General features: G+C 41.5%; 1 protein-coding gene across 1 annotated transcript; it reads right to left on the bottom strand.

The window, feature by feature from the left end:
- Window positions 1-561: 561 nt before the first annotated feature.
- On the bottom strand, window positions 562-22,806 carry Sh2d1b (SH2 domain containing 1B). Its single transcript, XM_052200376.1, has 4 exons — window positions 22,550-22,806; window positions 9,981-10,044; window positions 6,308-6,470; window positions 562-4,923 (listed from the first exon to the last, which is right to left on the bottom strand). Exons 1-4 carry the CDS (start codon window positions 22,681-22,683, stop codon window positions 4,886-4,888), a joined length of 399 nt encoding a protein of 132 aa, XP_052056336.1. The 5' UTR covers window positions 22,684-22,806; the 3' UTR covers window positions 562-4,885.
- Window positions 22,807-23,031: the final 225 nt, after the last annotated feature.

Raw genomic sequence — 23,031 nt, 5'->3', positions numbered from 1 at the left:
TATATAATGAAAGAGCCATAAATCTGAGTAAGATGGATTACCGAGAAGATTCATTACTAAGATGGATTATTAACTAATAGGGCTCCTAATAGTGAAATGTGAAACTGGCTTCATTGATTTGAAGAAAAATATAGTTAGGATTCTACCTCTGATGATATATAATTAAGCCTAAATTATCATTTATTCAACAGATACTTATTCTATATGCAGAAGGTTTTCTGGACACTGGATATACGTCGGTGAGAAGGGGGAAACCTCTCTATACTGTTAACTGCTAAATATAGAAGATAAAAGTTAAAAATTGGTAGAAGAAAATGCAGCCTTATTTTTTTCATAACCTTGGAATGGGGAAGGACTCCTTCCTAGACAAGAACCAGAAAATCACAGAGCATAAGGGAGAAAATAAACTTCATGGTGTAGTAAATATGAGCACCTGGATCCACCCTGGAGAACTCCTCACTGTGCCCTAGGGCCCTCATGAAAGGCTACCATCACGGTGCTGTTTGTGGAGGCAGAAGCTGGAACCAACTTTAATGCCTACTTTTATAGGAACAGATGAGCAAAAAAAAAAAAAAAATGTGCCTGACACACTGTGGAACATGGCATGTCAGATATAGGCACTGAACAAGACGTACACTCAAAGCTGCGGAATCAACCATACAGTATTTCTGGAACCAAAGTGATAACAAAATTGAAGGAATACTGTCATAACCTGTCTACAGTCAGTACTGTGTAGTCTACATCCACATTTAATGCCTTCTATCAAAAATATAGAAGTGGCTCCCATGGAGGGACGTGAACACTACAAATTAGGAATGGGAAGAAGTAAAATTATGAAATAAACAAAAATACTTTTTATATACTGATGCAGATAGTAAATTAAAAATTAAAGGATAAACTCAGTCTTTCATACCTAATTACAAAGAGGACATTGAGGGAGGAAGAAGAGAAAAAAGAAAAGAGGGAGGGAAAGAGAGAGAGGACACTTTCCATTGTGATCACGAGAGATTGGGGAGGGATGAGTTGGAAAATATATCTCCTCCCACCTGGACCATTCCGCAGGACTGAGCTGGGCTGTGGGACAGCTCTAGAAATCCAGCCGTCTTTTTTATCTTTGGATAAAACTGCTCTGCTCAAACTCCCAGCCATTGGTCTGAGTTCTGCAACTATACTAATTGGCATTATACTCAGAGACACATCCTTCACAGAAAAGCACTTCAAACACATGCAATGGCTATTAATTATAATAATTAGATAATAATATAGTAATATAATTATATCATACTTATATATAATTTAAATATAATTATGTTATAATTATATTGTTAATAATATTAATGTGGTCTTTACTCTTCCAGTGACTTAAAGTTTCCAGTTGCTTAAAGTATGGTCTATTCAACATCTTTCAAAAAATATCAGGGATTCCAGCAAGTCGACATCAAGCATTGGTTTTGACTGTCTGACAAGTGCAGCAAAAGTCGCTGGGATCAAGCATCACGTAACCCTTAACATGAGAAACGGAGAGGGAATTGCTTCTAGCAGGTGGCATGTGCCTAAAATCTCAGCACTTGGGAGACAGAGGCAGGAGGATTTTGATGAGGTCAAATTCATCTTGAACTACTGAGTAAGACTGGATTTGAATTGTGGAAAGCACTGTCAAATCTTGGCTATCCAAAATGAGTGATCATGTCTTTATAGACCTACCCAATCATTCATTTACTCGGAATATTCATACAATATATTCCCTAGCAAAGGATTACTGCAGGCTCCAGAAACTTGTTGGTACCACAGAATGAAAGACTGAAGGGACTGAAGAGGAGAGCCTTGCTTCCTGCTTTGTGTGCATCTTTTACTGAAGACACCCACCCCACCCCCGCACCCCAGCTCCCTGAACATGGCTGTGTTCATTTTGCTGCCTCTCTACTTGGTAGTAGTGAAGGGATTCCTGGGACTCAATTCAACAGTTGTTCCCTTCTTGGGGAAATGGGTAGCAAAATCAGTTTTTTATTACCTGGAAGTCTGGAGTTCCTCTCTTCAAAATGGACCAAGACAGTTTGAAAATAAAATGTACAGAACATGTATTCTCTGTGCTAACTGGGTTGCTTGATTATTATTCTTATGAAGGGATATTGCTGTGTCTCAATGGAAGAGACTCAGTACCTGTGGTTCCTCTACCATTTCCGATTCTCCCTGCTTCCCAGCCAAGGGGCTGGCTTCTGTCTCTTCTCCTTTCTATGTAAACTCAGCCATTTGGCTACAGGCTCTTGAGGTTCCTACTTCCTCTCTTGGCCTTTTGGTTCCCACGTAGTCTCCTTATTCCCTCTCTCTTCTCTTACTCACTTGATCCTCCCTTAGCCTTTGCACATGCTAAGCAAGTTCTCTACCATTGAGTTACATGTCCATTCAGACTTTAGTTTAATATTTTGAACTAGCAAAAAAAAAAATCAAGGTGCCTTAAAGTGAACTCAACCAATCTTTCAGAAAAATGCTTTCAGTCCTTAATTCCTATGATCATGGAGTGTATATTTCTATGTATCATCTCCCTATCACAACAACCCGATTCATTCTGATGTCCTGGTTCAGCCTGGACCCTTCCAGATGACACTGGCATTTCTCTCCTTTGTGTCTACAATAAAATTTTCCCTGTACCAATTACCTTGAGGCAGTCGTGTCTTCATTTTCATTCACCAATGGATAGGTCAATGGACATATGATCACTCATTTTGGATAGCCAAGATTTGACAGAGCTGCCCAGGCTGAACACTTAATCCTCCTTGGTAGTTAGGATTTCAGATGTATAGTAACAAACTTGGGTTCTAACTAGGGCTTAATTACCTTTCTTTGTTTTCTTTGTTTATGTTACATATGTTCATGATTGGACCCTGGGGCCTTTGCACATGCTAAGCAAGTTCTCTACCATTGAGTTACATGTCCATTCAGACTTTAGTTTAATATTTTGAACTAGCAAAAAAAAAAAAAAAATCAAGGTGCCTTAAAGTGAACTCAACCAATCTTTCAGAAAAATGCTTTCAGTCCTTAATTCCTATGATCATGGAGTGTATATTTCTATGTATCATCTGTTTCCATAAGCTGGGCACAGCCATGCTCTGATGGCTCTTAGAACCTAGGCAGGAATAGAGACAACCACATGAGAACATCTTTAAAATAGACACACATTGGTACACATATGTAATGAACTTAGAGCATTCACACAGAAAGATGGACAGGCATGGAGATCATCCTGTTAAGTGAAATTTGTCAGGTTCAGAAGAACAAGCCACATTTTTCTTATATGCAAAATCTAGATTTAAATTAATATGTGCAAATACATACATATGGAGGACATCAGGGCTTAGAAACAGGAATATGAGTCAGGAGGAAGAGCCCAAATGCAGAAGGAGGAACAGAAAAGGCAGGGATATAGGCAGAGGAGGGTCTCTGGGGACAGGAGGGTCACAGCAAGGTGGGATGATGGGGCAGGTCAAGGGAAGGTCAAGAAAGAAGAAAGGATTGGCCACATGTGGCCACTTATGCCTGTAAACCCAGCACTTAGGGGCTCAAGGCAGAAAGATTGCCTCCAGTTTGAGGCTAGCTTGGGCTAGACTGAGATTCTGTCTAAAATAATAGCAATAACAAAATAACAATAAGAGAAACAATAACAAGCAAGCAAACAAAAACCCCGGAGTATAATGATTTATAGGTATAAAAAGGTTAGAGTGACACCCATTTCTTTATAAGCTAACCAAAAAATTTATAAAAATAAATATTTTTAATCATGTTTACCAGAAGGCAGAGCTATCAAAGTGATGGCTGTGGATGTCAAATTCAGAAAAATTAGGGGAAGGTGTGGCCAGAGGAATGTTGGACAGAAAGTAAGCCTTAGAAAGAAGAGACAGAAGACTAGCCCAAGGTGAAGCGAAGGGGAGCATGGGAGCATAGGGATAATCTCGTGTACTGTGTGGAAGCATCACCTGTCAATAAAAATCTGATGGTCAATAAACTAAGGTAGGATTTGAAGGAAGGAAATTCATCAGAGAAAGAGAGGAACTCTGGGAAATAATCAGGCAAGGGAAGATTCACTACCACCAAGTCTGGGAGGAAGTCAAAGGTATGACACTGAGGAGAGGTAACCAGGCATGTGACAGGCACAGAATGGTATACATGCGTTAACTAAGTTACAATCTATGTAAGAATTCTAGCTCAAAGCTTAGGCATTTAACTTCATAAATAGCAAGCCAAGGAGTCATTCCATTACTCGGGAACTGTGGCATGGGTGAAAAAGCCTTCAGTTACAGGTTAGGTCACAACCTCCATCAAAACCACAACCTCACAGGTGGGGAGGACATGTTTGCTTCTTCGGTATCCTTAGATCCTGATCCTGCTTCTCAGACCCCTGCTCCACCTGACACAACCAGGTTCAATGAAGAGTCCAGGTAATGCATATCAACCACTAAACCACTCGTTTAATAGATGAAGAGGCTAAGAACGAGGGGGTGACTTGTCCAAAGTCATAGAGCCACGGGAACTCTGACTTCACTGTTGAGTACTCTTTCTGCTGCATGAAGCTTCATTTCCCATTGTCTTATTGGAAGTTGTCAACCATGAAGCAGGGGAGCTGCCTCTGAGCAGACAGGAGACTGGGTGATGGCTGTCCAATTTCAAGGCAGGCGAGTCAGAGGTAAGTAGTGGCTTTGGAACCCTTGAGGAGTGTGCCAGAAGGCAGGCGTGTGGGAAATGACTCCTCCAAGGCTGCAGAACAGATCTTGCCATCTGAATCAGAGGGTCTCAGGGCCCACTAGAAACTGGCATTAGATTCACACTTGCAGATGTGACAGCTGAGAGCAGAGCCATCTCTTCTCTAGAGCTTTGCCCAATGTCTTTGTCTTTAAGGCAAGACGTCCACGTACTCCTCATCAGTGTTCTCTGGGGGAAAGCAGAGGACAGCCATGACATTTCAGACCACGAAGTCCCATCTGCCAGCCCCACTGGAGGGAAAGAAGAGCAGGCCCAAAGCAGGGCTGATGCCACATCAGAGACATCCAAGGCTGCAGGGCCACCAGGAACTTTCCTGGCCAAGGAGGGGTCCTGTGACAAGTGGAGTTCTCTTAATGCTTTTGTGTGTGTGTGTGTGTGTGTGTGTGTGTGTGTGTGTGTGTAGGCATGTGTGTACAGGTGCATGCACATGGGTGCCCATGTGTGTGGAGGCCAGAGCTTAACCTCATATGTTTTTCTTCAGGTTTCACCTGCCGTATTTTTGGAAACAGGGCCTCCCTCTCACCAGAGCTCACCAGGCTTCATGGTCAAGGAACATCCAGCATCTATCTGTTGTTCCCACTGCAACATTGAGATTATGACCATGTGCCACCATGTCCAGATTTTGAAAACCACCACTTCTGAGGATCAGATTCAGGTCTTCACACTTGCGAGACAAGTACTTTACAAACTGAACTATTTCTTAAGCCCTTTTAATATTTCTTAATTCCATAAATTTTATTGGAAAAAGGCAGTGAGGCTATATCTGTGGCTGGGCCTACAGAAAATGATCAGACCATAATGATCACACAATCTCCTGAATGGTGGTGAATCAACAGGTAGAAGAGTAGGGCTAAGGCTTTATTTTAATCATTAGAATTCCACATTCATCTTTTTAGAGAAAAGCTTACCGTGGCAGCCTAAAGACTGACTTTGCTCAGACAGAATACAGTGGATGTGGATGCTTGCAGGCTCCCTGAGAACTCAGGGCTCTCACCTTTCCCCCTAGTTAGCAGATCTGCTGTCAGCACAGATGCTGCTGCAGACAACTGTAATCCCTCTCATGCAGAATGAAACCACAGAGAAATGTCTCTTGGCGTCTGTGCTTAACTCAAAATTTACCTCAATGGGCAGATGCTAGATTCTTTCAAAATGCAGAGCAATAGGTAGATGATGGAGGTGAGGGTAAGCTTGTGAGATGATCTGAGAGTTCTGTGAATAGACTTCCTTCAGGAATATTGACCATCTCCCCCCCCCCAATTCTCAAGGGCTTCATACTTTAGGGATATATGTGAAATAATTTGTCCCTGTTCATTTTACAAATGTGTGCTTAGCAAAAATGGAGGGAAATGTAACAATATAAGCCTTGGTAGGGGATTTGACATGATTTTCCCAGTGAAAACCTGTCTACATGTGAGTTTATTCCATAACTTTAGTGGACCACTACACATGGTCACAGAATGAATTCAGAGTCAGCCTTTTGCCTGGGACCTTCCTCCTCTCATTCCTGGATATAGGATTAGAGGCTCTTCTAATCCAGGGTGAGGGCTCTTACCATAAACATTCAGCTCTATCTCCAATCTTCTCCCTCTTGGGCACAGGTTGCTTCTCATTATTGGGTTTGAAAGGTGAACCACCAGTCCTTGACCTGGTTTTTCGTATTTGGAGACTAATTCCTTTAGGTTTGGAAAGATCTTCCTTGGAGTATCAGCCTCAGTCTGCAAAGATATAAGAAGGTCCCTCTTACTGAACCACCAACCAAAGAATGAGCAGTGTTTGACCTAGGCCTCCTGCAAATATATAGATCTACAACTTGCTCTTCATGTAGGTCCCCCAACAACTGAAGCAGAGGCTATCCCTGAATCTGTTGCTTGCCTGAAGATCCAGTTCCCCTCTCTGGACCCCTTGTCTGGCCACACTGGGAGAAGCTGCACACAGTCCAGTGGTGAGTGAGGGGCAGGGTGAGGCAGGACCCAGTCAGTGGAGAAGTTGGGGAGAATGGAGAAAGATCTGTGTAAGGGGGGACTGGGAAGAGTTGGGAGGACTGATATTGGGATGCAAAGTGAACCAATTCATAGTGCAACCCTGGGTAAAATGTAACACTTCTTGCAACACTGGGTTTTAGGGCTTGCTTCTGAGAATCTACAAGTAAAAAGTAAGAGGCCAGCAACTCAGGCGGAGTGCTCCCACCAACTGCAGTTCATAGAGCTTCCTCATTTTGAAGAGGAACCTCTCATCTCAGCTACTCTGATCAAAGGGGACTTCTATTTAAGAGGTCCTCTGTATTGAGCGAGCCCTGTCCTTGGCAATCTGTCTGGAGTGGTTCTTATCCACTGTAAACCATCCCGAAGACTTATATCAGACTCTGCCATGTTGCTAGCCTTTGCTGAGTTAGGGGACTCCTGATGGAAAATGCAAAATATGCAACTAACCTATAGGATAAGAAGCATCTGGACTCTCCATAGAATGCAATTAAGAGAACCAAGTTCATACTGAGAATATGATGTCAACTGTGACTGGGTAAAACCACAGACTTGTTTTCTGGTTAGCAGCTAGAAATAAAATAGAAGTAGAATCCTCTTTTCTGTTAGGATCCTACAGAAGGAATTTAAAAACAAAAGAATTTCTTCCTCTGATCTTTTGTAAGTGTTCTGTTTGTTTGATTGTTTTTGTTTTTGTTTTGTTTTTTTATCATCGCTATGGTGGTTCTCTGGTCCTAGCGTTGGCCAACAGAGATGCTCGAATGGTTGGAAGGAGCTTTTCAGAAGTGCATACTCAACCTCCACAGCAGAGATGAGTGCTTCAGTGAGCCTGCCTTGGCTCTAGCTACCATCTGCTGCAGTCGGTGAGGGGGGGAGGGGGGAGTGCCATTTTGTTCAGAATGGGGACAAAACAGACTCTAAGGGAACACCCAGAATTCTCCAGCGTATACAAGAAAAAGGAAAAATATGTTTCAAAACTGTCTGCTTTTTAGAAGGCATTTTATTTTGAGGTAATTTCAGAGACATACAAATTGGAAAAATAATAAAACTAAAATTTCTATATATTCTTCATTCATGTTCTATATATTTTGTTTGCCCTTTTATTCTCTCTAAAATATATAAACACACACACACACACACATTTTTGTTCTGTTTTTGAGACAAGGTTTCATGTAGTCCAAGAAGGCCTCGAATGCCCATGGTTGGGGATGACTTTTTCCAGATCTTCCCGCTTCTACCTCTTAAGTGCTAAGATCACAAGCATGAACTACCACAGCCACTATACAGATGTATATTCCTTTAAAATTTGTTTTCAGGCCTGACCCTTTGGTATTCAATAACCAGCTTGATGTGTTGTTTCCTAGGCAATATGGTTTCTCCCATGCTCGGCATCCTTTAGTTGCCTGGAATTCTTTATGTATGGCCAAAGCCTCTTGAGCTTCCCCTCACCCATGTTGGCATTCCTGTTGGAGTCGTCGTCGTTGTTCAAGTCATGTTCAGGCAGCTGTGTTATTGAAACTTTATGGCTTCATGTGACATTACAGAGACTGAGTAGGTTATATTTATGTATTTAGATAGGTGTGTGTGTGCACATGCATGTGTGTGTGTGTGTGTGTGTGTGTGTATGCTGGTGTGACTGTACATGAACATGTGTGCATGTGCAAGTATGTGTGTATGTGCATGTGTCTATGTGCATGTGTATGTGTGATTGTACATGAACATGTATGTACACATGAACATGTGTGTATGCCTATGCATGAACATGTGTATGACTGTGTGTGCCTGTGCATGGACATTGTATGTGCATGTGTGTATCTGTGCATGAGCACGTATGTGTGCATGTGTGTATGTATGACTGCATGAACATGTGTGTGTGTGTATACATGTGAGTGTGTTTGTGGGTGAATAATAACAATATAAAAAGAAACCATGAGGCTGGGCAGTAGTGCATGCCTTTAATCCCAGCACTTGAAAGCCAGAGGCAAGCAGATGTCTGTGAGTTTGAGGCTAACCTGGTCTAGAGAGTGAGTTCCATTACAACAGAGGCTACACAGAGAAACCCTGTCTTAGAAACAAACACAAAAACAACAAAACAAGCTAAAAAGAAACAAAAAAAAAGTGTGAATCTTCCCACATCACGTTAAGCAAAAGAGGCCATGAGTTAAAGGAGAGAAGAGGGGCGAGTTTAGAAGTGTCCGAAGGGAAGAAAGATAGACGCAATGCCACAAATTCATTACATCATATTACGTAATTATATACTGGACTCCCAAAAATATTCAAGGATATTTGAGGAGTCAAGTGTAAGGCATGGTATTTCTTTAACTAATTCTAAGTACTTCCGTAGTCCAAAAGGCAAAGACACTGTACAACCATATTTTAGTGTTTCAAATGAGACAATTAAGTTTTGTGAAGTACTAATTAATAATCTTGTTTGAATTTTAAAATTAACTTTTTGCAATTGGCTTAAGGATGTCCTGTACAACAAAAGAAACAATAGGTGCTTAAGTATTTTAGGGGTTGTTGTATGTTCTAATCTTTTCTGATATTCACAGTGAACAAAAGCATATTGAAGGTTTTTTTCAGGATGTATTTTCAGATCTTATGTTGGTAATTAAGAATTCTATTACATTTGTTATACTTACTTCTTAAACAGATGACTAAATTCAAAAGAAGCAGAGACATTTCCCTGTTGAGTTCACAGTAAGTCACAACAACTAAAGGAGTCCTTACAACACACAGCTGTTTAACGTCTCCTTTTCTGTTTTCAGACAACTGTGGATATACTTGCCTTGTGAACATTTGAGCCTCTTCCCCCTTGCCTTTTCTACTCTCATCCTGGGATATGGTTTAGTTTTCGAATTCAAAATCAGTTTTTTTGGGGGGGGACTGGTTCACCCCAATCCCCAGACAGGCAATCTCTCTGTATCCCTGGTTGTCGTGGAACTCACTTTAGACCAGGCTAGACTCCAACTCAGAGAACTTCCTGCCTCTGCCTCCCGATGGCTGGGATTAAAGTCATGTGCCACACTGCCTAGCTGTACAACAGTTTTAAATGGAGCCCAGGACCATGTGTTTTACCTTTACATGTGTGGGCTTGGCTGTCTCTTCGCTTTGGAGAGATAGCTAGGGTTATTAAACCGTGAAACACACTCCAGCACTGTTTCTCTCATGGGGAGACAAAGCTTGCTGTTTATCTAACTTGGTATGGACCTCCTGCTTTGGAGGCCCTTATGTATGTAGTCTTACCTGTATCCTATAATATCCATGTTTCTCTCTGAAGATTCGGTAGCTGTAGACAAGCTTTTTAAACCTGTGGGAAAATAATTCTGTGAGTCAAAAGGTTCTTTTTTTTTTTTTTTGACTTTCTTTTTTTTTTATTCGATATAATTTATTTACATTTCAAATGATTTCCCTTTTCTAGCCCCCCCACTCCCCGAAAGTCCCGTAAGCCCCCTTCTCTTCCCCTTCCCCCACCCACCCCTTCCCACTTCCCCGTTCTGGTTTTGCTGAATACTGTTTCACTGAGTCTTTCCAGAACCAGGGGCCACTCCTCCTTTCTTCTTGTACCTCATTTGATATGTGGATTATGTTTTGGGTATTCCAGTTTTCTAGGTTAATATCCACTTATTAGTGAGTGCATACCATGATTCACCTTTTGAGTCTGGGTTACCTCACTTAGTATGATATTCTCTAGCTCCATCCATTTGCCTAAGAATTTCATGAATTCATTGTTTCTAATGGCTGAATAGTACTCCATTGTGTAGATATACCACATTTTTTGCATCCACTCTTCTGTTGAGGGATACCTGGGTTCTTTCCAGCATCTGGCAATTATAAATAGGGCTGCTATGAACATAGTAGAACATGTATCCTTATTACATGGTGGGGAGTCTTCTGGGTATATGCCCAGGAGTGGTATAGCAGGATCTTCTGGAAGTGAGGTGCCCAGTTTTCGGAGGAACCGCCAGACTGATTTCCAGAGTGGTTGTACCAATTTGCAACCCCACCAGCAGTGGAGGAGTGTTCCTCTTTCTCCACACCCTCTCCAACACCTGCTGTCTCCTGAATTTTTAATCTTAGCCATTCTGACTGGTGTAAGATGAAATCTTAGGGTTGTTTTGATTTGCATTTCCCTAATGACTAATGAAGTTGAGCATTTTTTAAGATGCTTCTCCGCCATCCGAAGTTCTTCAGGTGAGAATTCTTTGTTTAACTCTGTACCCCATTTTTTAATAGGGTTGTTCGGTTTTCTGGAGTCTAACAATCAATATAGTTAAAATGGCCATTTTGCCTAAAGCACTATACAGATTCAATGCAATACCCATCAAAATCCCAACTCAATTCTTCACAGAGTTAGAAAGAGCAATTATCAAATTCATCTGGAACAACAAAAAACCCAGGATAGCTAAAACTATTCTCAGCAACAAAAGAAAATCTGGGGGAATCAGTATCCCTGACCTCAAACAATACTACAGAGCAATAGTATTAAAAACTGCATGGTATTGGTACAGTGACAGGCAGGAGGATTAATGGAACAGGATTGAAGATCCAGAAATGAACCCACACACCTATGGCCACTTGATCCTCGACAAAGAGGCTGAAAACATCCAATGGAAAAAAGATAGCCTTTTCAACTAATGGTGCTGGTTCAACTGGAGGTCAGCATGCAGAAGAATGAGAATTGATCCATCCTTGTCTCCTTGTACTAAGCTCAAATCCAAATGGATCAAGGACCTCCACATAAAGCCAGACACTCTGAAGCTAATAGAAAAGAAACTGGGGAAGACCCTTGAGGACATCGGTACAGGGAGAAAGTTTCTGAACAGAACACCAATAGCGTATGCTCTAAGAGCAAGAATTGACAAATGGGACCTCATAAAATTACAAAGTTTATGTAAGGCAAAGGACACCATCAAGAAGACAAATCGGCAACCAATAAATTGGGAAAAGATCTTCACCAATCCTACATCAGATAGAGGGCTAATATCCAAAAGGTTCTTAAACAAATCTCCATGTTGGCTGTCTTCATACTATAGACACAATGTGTTTTTCAGTTTTAAATCCCAAGAAGGAACTGGACATGTCTAAACCCTCTCATCTGAATTTGAAAGACAGAAAGGTTTGGTTTTGAAACACAGAGCCTCATAGAGATGATGGAGTGTGAACTCTAGCAAAGAAGAGGGGAAAGAATTAAGATCCTTGTTTCAACCTGACCTTTGTCAGGAAGTACAACCTTTAGTCTTTCCCTCACCTGCTTCTCAAGGCAATCTCAAGATTGACTCAGCTGGTTATCCTGCTAGCAGTTTTCACAAATCAGACTAATTATAATCCGGATTGAGTGTGTGGTCCTTCCCAGGAATCTCAAACTCTGTAACTCTTACTTCTCTGGCCTATACTGCTGTGTGTGTGTGTGTGTGTGTATTTGTTAAATTTCCAAGAAATCATTCCAGAAATTATTTTGTCTCAATGCTTACAATAGCATTACAGAATAACTTCTTTTCGTGTTCCCTACTGTAGGGGAAGGTCATTTCACTGTGACTCCCATTTCAGAGTCATGTGTGCATCGTTACCAAGGCAGTATGAAATACTGTGAATGCTGATAGTCAGAAGCAAAATTCTACTGGTCACATATGACCTTTTCCTGCTCATTTCTAATAATACTGTTGGGATTCAGACTCAAGAAAATCCAGCTGAGGTGTGTATTTAATATATCAAAACAGACCTGGCCTCTAGGTTCTCCCAGCATGCCCCAGTCCCTTCTCAGGAACTTTCCAGCCAAGGGGCTGGGCTTTCCCTCCCCCAGAAGAAGCTCCTCCCTATGTGATGAAGACATTCTGTTCTCCCTCTCTCCCTTCTTCACTCCCTCCTTCTCCCCTCTCTCCTCCCTCCTCTTTCTCTCTCTCCTCCCCGTCTCTGTCTCTCTCTTTCTACATATGCATTCTCATTCTCTCATTCTCTTTCTCTCTGTTTCTCTCTTTCACTTAACCCTCTCCTCTGTCTCTCTCTCCATGGAGACTTCCCGACCCCTACTTCCTTGGGAGCAGTGGCTTCCCAATAAACCATCCTTTACATATTTTAGCTTGAAAGAACTCATTTTACTGGCAGAGAATAACTTATCAATAACCATTGTTTTTTCATATCCCATGTGAATTCATTGTTTTACACATGAGTAAATATACCAGATATGATGTGATTTTTTTTTAAGGGAGTAGAGTCGGGTAGCTGAACAGGAGTCTAAGGAGCAAGTCGGTAAGCAGCTTTTCTCCGTGGTTCCTGCCCTGACTTTGCTGAATGGTGGACTGAGGTCTGGAACGGTAAACCAAATACACTATGTTCTCCTCCAGTTGCCTTTGGTTGTGTTATAAACGAGGCCTTCTCCCAGCCTGCCTTCAGTGGCTCAGCACCGGCATCTTGCATTCCCACCTACCCACTGCATGGCCAGTGCATGCCCTCTGTGCCCATGAGCTCCGTATTTTCCTATGCAGCATGCATACACCCTTTGAAAGGTCCCTCTCTATATATCCTGGCCCTCTGTCAGTCTGTCTGCCTCTCTCTCTGTCTCTGTCTCTCTTGTCTGTCTCTGTCTCTCTTTCAATCTCTCTCTTGTGCTCACTCTGAGAATGCCTTTTGCCTCCTGCCTCCCAATAACCCTCTTGTATTGCAGACCCACCAAGGTACCACTTAATCCTAACAATGGTGGTGTTTATTAAAACAGTAGAAAACAAGCCAATATATTAGATTACTTACCCATCATCACATTATCATTACTTCACTTCCTTTAATATCAGGTGAGATGTATATATATATATATATATATATATATATATATATATATATATATGTGTGTGTGTGTGTGTGTGTGTGTGTGTATATAAAATGTGTGTATCATATATGGTTTATATAAATATATAAGGAATATAGCCTAATATAATGGTTTGACTTATAAACTTCAACTTTATTATTTCTTTACTTTATCTGTATGAAAATAACATCTGTTCAGTAAAAACTACACTTCAGATCTTGAGATTTTAATCAGTACACTATATCAATCTCTGAGCCTCAGTGAGCCATGAGCCATACAACCACAAAGGGACATGTGGTGGGTTGAATATGCATAGCCCAGGGAGTGGCACTGTTAGGAGGTGTTGACTTGATTGAGTAGGTATGGACTTGTTGGAGGAAGTGTGTCATTGTGGGGCTGACTTGGAGACCCTCCTCCTAGCTTCCTGGAGAACTGTAGTCTTCTATTGGTTCCCTTCGGAGCAAGAGGTAGAACTCTCAGCACATTGCTTGCCTAGACACTGCTATGTTTCCTGCCTTGATGATAATGAACTGAACCTATGAACCTATAAGCCTGCCCCAATTAAATGTTGTCCTTTCACTAGGGATGCCTTGGTCATGGTGTCTCCTCACAGCAATGGAAACCTTAAGACAGGAAATAACCAGTTTTCTGAGTGACAATATGTTGTTTGGCACATTGTGTGTAGTTTGAACAGCATTTTCAATTTGCATGGGGTTATTGTGACATAATTTTATCGTAAATCAAGGAACATATACACTTACAATTGTTTCTTTCTTTTTTTTTTTTTTTACCATCTTTGGCTTCTTTATTTACTCAATCAATAAACTAGAACCTCAACTAAGCTCAACTCTCTTCACCTGTGTATAGGTGGGAGGCAAACACAGTTGTGTAGATTGGTTTTGTGTTAAGACTTTCACCCCCTGGTCTCCATCTCCCTCTTGTCCCACCCCTTTAAGATAAGGTCTCAACATGTAACCCTATTAACCTGTAATTCACTGGATAGACCAGAATGGCATGGAACTCACAGAGATCTACATGTCTATATTTCTAAATTCTGGAATTAAAGATCTGTGCTATCACAACCAGCTTCACTTAAGGAACAACTTCCTCTTCCTCCTCTTCCTCCTCTTCCTCCTCCTCCTCTTCATATCCTCTTCCTCCTCTTCCTCCTCCTCCTCTTCATATCCTCCTCCTCCTTCTCCTCCTCCTCTTCCTCCTCCTCCTCCTCCTTCTTCTTCTTCTACTTCTTCTTCTTCTCCCTTTTTGAGATAGGGTTTCTCTGTGTAGCCCTGGCTATCCCATAACTTGCTCTGTAAAGCAAGATGCCCTTAAACTCAGAGATCTCTCAAGAGAACTCCATCTCCCAAGTACTGGGGATTAAAGGCATGCACCACAACCTGGTATAACTTAAACTCTTAGTGGTTCCAGAGAATCATTTATTTTCCTATGCTGCTCAGAAACAATTTTCTACCTTGTTTTTTCTCCTTAAGCCCATCATCTGCTTAAAAAAAAAAGGAATATGGGTGTTTGCATGTGTGCTTGTATACCATATACTTGTCTGGTGCCAACAGTGGCCAGTGTTGTTAGTTGTTGAGTGGAGGAAGAGAGAGATAGAGATACCAATATTGAATCAAAGCAGACAATGCCAACATTCGATCATCTATTAAAAAATAAAGATTGGTGAGCCTAAATATTTAATTCATTTAAGATATTTCAAAAGCCTCTGAAGAGATGGCGCAACACGTAAGAGCCGTTGCAGAGGATTCAGGTTCAGTTCCCAGCACCTGCATGGCAGTTCATAACCATCTATACTTCAGCTCCAGCAGATTTAACTCTCTCTTCTGTTCTCTGTGGGCATCAGACACACTCGTGGTGCACATATTCACATGCAGGCAAAAACTCAAACACTAAAAATAAATGTATCTTAAAGATAAAATCTATGAATATATAAACCAAGTAAAAGCATAAAGTGATAAACTACATATTTATTTCTAATATGATTAAATAAAATTATTAGAAATAATTACAAAATGGGGTCTAGGAAGCTTGGTCACTCTTAAAAGTATGTATAATGCCAAGTGTGAGGACTGGAGTTTGGATTCCCCAGAAATCCACAGACTTCCAGGTGGGTGTGGCTGACATCCTGTAACTGCAGCCTCAGAAGGAATAGGTGGAGACAGGGCATCCCAGGGCAAGGTTTCTGGTAAGTGAAGAGCTATAACAAGACCAGACAAGGTGCTGGAAGGATGCCTTTGCCCTCTTCTTCCCTGTACTAAGCCACTAGATTTCCATATGTAGACACTTCCTCATTCCTGAGGTTGACTACCAAGGTCTAGCTAGCAGCAGTCCTTATTTGACTACCCTTACCCAACCAGGCCTTACCAGTTCACTCTAGCATAGACTTCCTTATCTCCTCCTTTAAAAATAACTGCAGACACAAAGGCTGCTGTTTCTGCCCCCTTCAGATTCTGCCACCCTGTCTCTTTTATCTCTTGCTTAATAAAGGATCTCTTTGTGTTGAAAATTAGTGTCTGAGTGTGATAGTGCTTAATCCTTTGTCCCACAAGGTCTCTTCTGTAAGACTAGTTTCATCTGTCAGTTCTGCAGCCCCATAGGAAGAACAATAATATGTACCAATGAGTAAAAGTTTTTAAAGGCCAGAATCACACTGTCTGACTTTTAATACAGACCTAGTACACAGTTTTTGGCTTACATAAAATGTGCTGAGCCTATATGAAGAAATCATACCAGGAGATTTTGAATAGTTCATCTAAAGAAAGCTGCAATATTTTTAAACAGAAAGTCCACTGGTAAAATATTTTTATTGAACTATATTTTAATTTGTGTTCCTAGCTCCAATTTGCCCCCTGAATCCCAGATTTGTTTTTCCACCTGTCTACTTCATATCTCCTTTTGTATACCCATGAGTTATCTTGGACCTGATGTGATGAATACCTCATCATCATCCCTCTGTTGGATACTCTTGTGTCCCACATCCTCTTTCAAACCTTCTCCAGGCTGTACTATGTTCTGATGTCGATGAACTTCAACTATTCATTTAGTTCATCCTTATTCATTGGACACCCTTATTCTATTTCTGTGAATGTTGCTTGTATACATGTCTCCCTTGGGCTGAGCCCCACCAGAAGCATCAAGTCCATCTTCCAAGACCATATGCAAACCTGATATCCCATCTCTGCCTTAGGCAAGCAAATCTTGAATCCATTCACAATGTTAAAAAAAAATGTGCTTGCTATCTTTTTCTAAGAATTAGGAGGCTGGGGTCTTGGAATGCTCATTCATGGGATAATCACAAGAGAACCTGGAATAAATGACTGAATTTATATATAAATAAAAGATTAGGCCTTGTTCTCTAAGAGCTGAGCTATCTAAAGATCTTCAGAAAAATCTGTCTCAAACAGAACACAGGCTGTCAGCTTATACCACATTATTGACTTTGCATCATTTTTTTTCCCTGCCACTCTCAAATACTCCTTCTCTCAGGAACCTCTCATCAAGCCGAGCCTGGACCTTGACAGAAATCTAGTTCAATGGGTAGAGTGCTTTCATGAGGCCCTGAATTCTATCTATAATACAACACAAACTTGGTATAATGGTACACTTATAATCCTGGTTCATGGAGGACCTGGTTCATGGAGGCAGAAGGAATACTGTGAAGTTCTGGATAACCCGAGCTATAGTGTGAAATTCTCTGAATAAATAATAGATAGATAGATAGATAGATAGATAGATAGATAGATAGATAGACAGACAAACAAGAGAGAAATAAACTATGGCTGTTCTGATCCCTGAGACAAGGGAAGAAATCATATGAAACTGGCTACATTGGTTTTGTCTGGTAGACAGTTTTCTTGTGGCCTGGCAAGGACGATTATGACTCAGTACAGGGATGTCTAACAGTTCCCTTAACATGAAGAGGAACAGGAGCTAGAGGGAGGCAAAAGTCCCAGAGTTTATGTTCTGAGAACTAATTCTTCTCATCAAACATCTTGGATATCTATCAGTGGGCTATGCAGAAAGATAGCCCACCTCTACCCAGGAGGGGAACACGTGTCACTCTGGAACCAATGCTATTGCTATTACCAGTTCTAGTAAACCCTCAAAAGATGAGACTATTTTCATGTAACTTAAAGCTTCTTAGTACAAGGTTCAAGAATAATCATGGGAACACTAACATTTCGACACTCTGGAAGGTAAAATTCACCATGTCTGGTATCTAGCCAAAGTTTGGCAGGCAAAACAAAGACAAAAAAGAAAATAAATGATAAGAAGTAAACTGATAATAATAAGTTAATCAATAGAAATAGACTCAGTAATGACAGAGATAATAGAAGAAGCAGACAGGGTAATAATACAATGTTATCCTAGATGATTAAGGATCTGGGAGAAATATGTAAATATAAAGTGTAGATAATAGTGATACAAAAAATAAAATGAGCAAGATGAAACTTAGGTAAAAGGCCTCTGAGTCTGAAAGGAAGAATATCCTAAATGGGTTTGGCAGCAGAATAAATATCACAGAAGAAAATTTAGTGTATATATATATATATATATATATATATATATATATGCACAAGGAAAGGCTAGCCCCCTCTTAGTTTCATTTATTTTGAGCTTCAGCATGAACTAGGCCTGGGAATCTTCGTTTGGTGCTGAAGGCATGAAGCACTATGTGTAGATCTTGGTTGATTCATGAACAGTTTGTTCATGAGTGTTTTGTTTCAAGCCGTGGCTATCATGGTGGAAAATCATGTTTGTATGCAGGTGTTCTGTCTTATTTTAACCAAACTTTGAGATATGAGTTGAAGAAAATGGAACCTATGGGCCTCATCATGTCTAACAATTGTTGGCTACATTTCTCCATGCCATGCCAAGAAACTCTGAAGAACTCAAGGAAACTCATGAATATTGTGTCAAGTGGCTTTGGCATTGTGTGCCTGTGTTCTCAACTGTTAATGGCTGTGCCTGTGTCACTGGGCTAGCGGAATATGGAAATGTTTGTGACTTCCTTACCTGCTCACAAAGAAAGACAAGCTACCTTAGGAGAGGATATTGTAGACCCTGATGCCAAAGGGCACTACAGAGATGGACAAGGCTTTGTCCTGCTTCTGATTGGTTTGGAGCTGGAGCTGGGGTAGAACAACTATGCAGGACACAGAGTCAGACACATGGAAGCAGAACAGTAGCTGGTTATGGAGGAGGAGCCCAGCGAGAGTCACATGGGGGGATGAAATGGCAGAGAAGTCACGTTAGAATAGATGTGCTAGCTGAGTGACTGCCCCAGCAAACAGGCTAATACCTTATACTATAAAGATATCTTCATGTCCTTATTATTAAACCACAAGGAGACCCCCTAAAACTTGAAATATTTGAGTCTGTTGACATCCATCTTTTTCCTGCCCTTGCTTAGAAGTTATGACAATGAAATCTGGGGATGTATTTGTCAATGTGCTTGACAAAATTCAAATGTCTCGATTTTTTAGAGAGGCAAAATTTACAAGATATAAGTACAAAAATGTTAATTGTTCTAATTTATATTTAACCCATCACATAAAATGCAAAATTGGAAATAACTATATATGAATTAATCTGCTACTCAGTCATGAAGAGATGATGGTGGCAGCTTTGTTGGGCTGGAGAGATGGCTGGCTCAGTCAGTAATGTGCCTCTGTATGAATACTGAGCCTGGCATTGGGTGCCTATATTCCTAGCAGAGGAAGAGGGAAGGGGAAGATCCCAGAGGATGGTTGGCAAGCTAGTCTGGCCTAATCAGTAAGCTCCAGGATCAGTGAGCTACCTGGTCTCCAAAACTAAGGCGGATAGCAACTGAGGAAGATGCTTGACATTAACTTCTGGCCTCCGTGCACACATATTCATGTGGATGTTTGTACTATTCCCATATTAACATGCACACACAGACACAGACACACACACTATGTACCGAGAAAAACAGGTTAAAAACTATCATGTGCAGAGAGCCATTTGTTATATATACAATTATAATATGTGCATGGAAAAAAGTTTGTGGATGTGTGTACTATATACATATGAGTGACTTCTGAAGGTAGAGAAAATGAGTTCTGCTTCTGTTTTTATGTGCCTTTAATAATTCTTCTTTTTCTCCTCCTCCTCCTTTTCCTCCTCCTCCCCCTTCTCTTCTCCTCCTTCTCTTCCTCCCTCCCTCCCTCCCTCCCTCCCTCCACCCATCCCTCCATTTCTCCCTCTCTCCCTTTCTTTCTTATTTCCTTGGCCTTATCTCATGTCATATTCCGGGATGAAACTCACTGTGTCACCCAGGCTGGCTTCGAATTCATGACAATCCTCCTTCCCAGACTCCTACATACTGAGAAAATAGGGAAGGCTCACCATGACCAGCTTGAAATTCTATTTTGAGAATTAGTAATAGTAATTGTATTTTCATGCTGTGGTTGACCTCAGAGCCTTGTGCATACTAGAAAAGTTCTGAACCACTGAACCATCCCTAGCTCTTTGCAAATGTCTACAGCACTCTTAAAGGGAGTTTGCATGTCTTAATCAATGCATATTGTTTGGTTACTGCTTTTCATTCTGAACTCTTTGTCACTCTTTCTCAGAATTTAGGAGTTACAAAGGAGCCAACGGCTGCCTAGGCCAGGTTGCTTAGGCAGACCCAGTTTCAATTTCCTCATTTTCACAAAAATCACACCACACACACACACACACTTCACACATTGAGTTTTTCTAGCTCCACTTGTTGAGAAATCAGATGCCGTTTCCGGTCTGTGTGAATTGTAGCTCTCTCGTCAAGACGCAAGGTAGATGTTCTCTGAGGCTTCCCTCTCTTTCCAACAGTTCCTCTTCCTGTCCTCCTCAGCTTTGTTCTCTATTTGTTCTCTCTCTCTCTCTCTCTCTCTCTCTCTCTCTCTCTCTGTATGTGTGTGTATCTATCTATCTATCTATCTATCTATCTATCTATCTCTGTCTGTCTATCTATCTATCTATCTATCTATCTATCTATCTATCTATCTATCTATCTATCTAATTATTTTAAAAGTTTGCCATAGAGCTCAAGTTAGCCTCAAACTTACTATGTAGCCAGATCTGGCCTTGAACTGGTCTTCTTGACTCTGCATCTCAAGGGCTAGAATTGATTACAGGCATACATTACCATGTATAGGTAAAAGGCCCCTCCCTCCCTCCCTTCCCCCCGTCCCTTCCTCCTTTTCTTTCTCCCTCCCTCCATCCCTCTTTCTATTCATTTCTCCCTCTTTTTTTCTACTCTTTGGAATTTTGACACAGGACTTCCATCTATAGCCCAGGTTAGCAATCCAAACTGGGAGGTTCACAAGCATGAGCCATTGCTCCTGGATTCCCTCCTTTACATGTAACTTGTCTTCCTTTTTTCATTGGCTGTGGGACAGATCAGAAGTCCACGTAGTTCAACAAAGAAAGGGCTTGTCTCCTGTAAGTAGGAGGGCATTTTCTCTATTGCCCTGCACTCTACCATAAGTAGCTCTCCATCTCCCATCCAAATCTGCAATGGTTTAGCACTCTAACTTCCCATCTTCAGGACAGTGTCCTCATCAGCTTTAAGTTCTGAATCCCAGCACTTGTCACTCCTCTGCTCAGTATGGGACCAGGTGAAGTGAGGCTCAACTTGGCTGTATCATATGTTGGGAGATATCATAGATGGAAAGACCACATGGAGAGACAGTAGGGACAGTCTTATTCATTTGATAACGACACTAGTAGAAAGAACTGAGTGTCCCCTAAGAGACTTTGAAGGGTAATAGTTCCAAAGTCCTATGGTGTCCCCTTAGGCTCCATCTCTTAAAGATCCTACCACCTCTTCACTACATGGGGACCACAACTGTTACACAAAAACTACTAATGGATTCGTCAAACAAAAAGTAAAAATGAACAAACACCTGAATATCACACGTAGCTTGAAAGCAAAGATAGACTTAATATCTCTCTCACAGCTGTGTCTTTGGCACCACGTACAGAAACAGAGTTCTCTCCTTATGTAAAAACTAGTAATGACAATCACTTTTGCCTTCTGACCTTTTACCAGGCTCTAAGAAGCATAAGAGCTCTCACCTCCAGTGACACTGATTCTTTGTTCACTCAGACTTCAGTCAAGCTGCCAGGCCTCTAAGGCTGGCCTGTGCATTTCCTTACAAAATTCAGCTTCCTCAAAGAATCTTGCTTCAATAATACCTGGGCAGCCTTAGTATCTCCTCAGCTTCTTCATCAGCCACCATCCCCCAGATGAGGTCTGATCACAGTGACCTTTCCTCAGCTAGAATCCCAGGGTCATTTTAACTATACTTTCCCTTGTCTCTAAAGTTTCCTCTTAGTTCTTTTCCAGGCACAGACGCCCATCCTTCTCCTTGCTATGAATTCATACTTATTCATACAATATGGAGGGTTAAGGCTAATCTTTTTTCCACATTGCATCAATCTCTACACTTATCAAGAGGGCCCTAATAAAGTCTTCCTAAGTGTCTGTAACAGGCATGATAAAGGGTTTAGTGTTTCTCTATTTCTTCATCTATAAAATGACAATGGATCCTGCCTGCCTTGAGAAACCACAAAAAGGATAAAAAGAAATGAAGAAATGCTGCTTGGTAAAGCCCTTTACCAACCTGAAAAAGTATAAAATATTAGCACTTCAAATACTTCAAGGGACTGCAGCCAAGCAACCTTTCATGCTATGGTAAAGCTCCCCTGGCCTTCTCCACATCATGTAAAGAGGCAGGCAGAGAAGATGCTGTTCTGTCCCCCATCCCCCTCTCTCTTTCCTCACTTGTCTACCCTCTTCTGTTGTCTCAGACTCTGCTCATGAGGCATGCACAACTGAGAGAGGAGGCAGGCAGAAACACTGGGTAGAGGCAACCTTCTGTCCTCTCCTGGCAGTGCCTGGCTCATTACCATTCCAAAGTAGAATGACGCCCAGCTCCCTGAGTGTCTGGCTGCCATCAGGGTTCACCTGCATGATGAGGGTACTCACGAGACACACAGGCACAGGGCTCCTGGCACAGACTCGCTGTCTCTTATCAGAAAGTTGCCGTCCTTCCCTCCCTTGAGGAGCAAGGCTTCACACTCTCGCTTGCTCAGGCAGCCATGGTAGTAAGGCAGATCCATGGAGGGTTGGTGTGCTTAAACTGCCCTATCACCCCGAGATCCAGTTCCAGGCCAAGGAGGCACTGAGAAGAGGGAAGTAGAGAGAGGAGCTTCCTCCAGTGTGGCCTAAACAAATGAAGGTGCTCTGTGGGGTTCAGAGAGTTTTACAAGACACAGGAAATGAGAAGGGAGGGAGATGGAGGGAGATGGAGTGACCATGACACTTCAGCCCAGGGGTGGGTGGCTCAAGAATGACTCACACAAGTGGGTGAGAGTAACTTCCACCTCAGTCACTGCTGTTTGTGGCTGCAGCAACAACACCAAAGTCAAGCTCACTTGGTCCAGGTTACAGTATGTCTCACACAAGTT

Source organism: Apodemus sylvaticus, chromosome 12, assembly GCF_947179515.1.
Source record: "Apodemus sylvaticus chromosome 12, mApoSyl1.1, whole genome shotgun sequence".
Classification (NCBI taxonomy): Eukaryota; Metazoa; Chordata; class Mammalia; order Rodentia; family Muridae; genus Apodemus; species Apodemus sylvaticus.
Note: the sequence above shows the minus strand (reverse complement) of the source record. Positions and strands in the feature narration are given on the sequence as shown.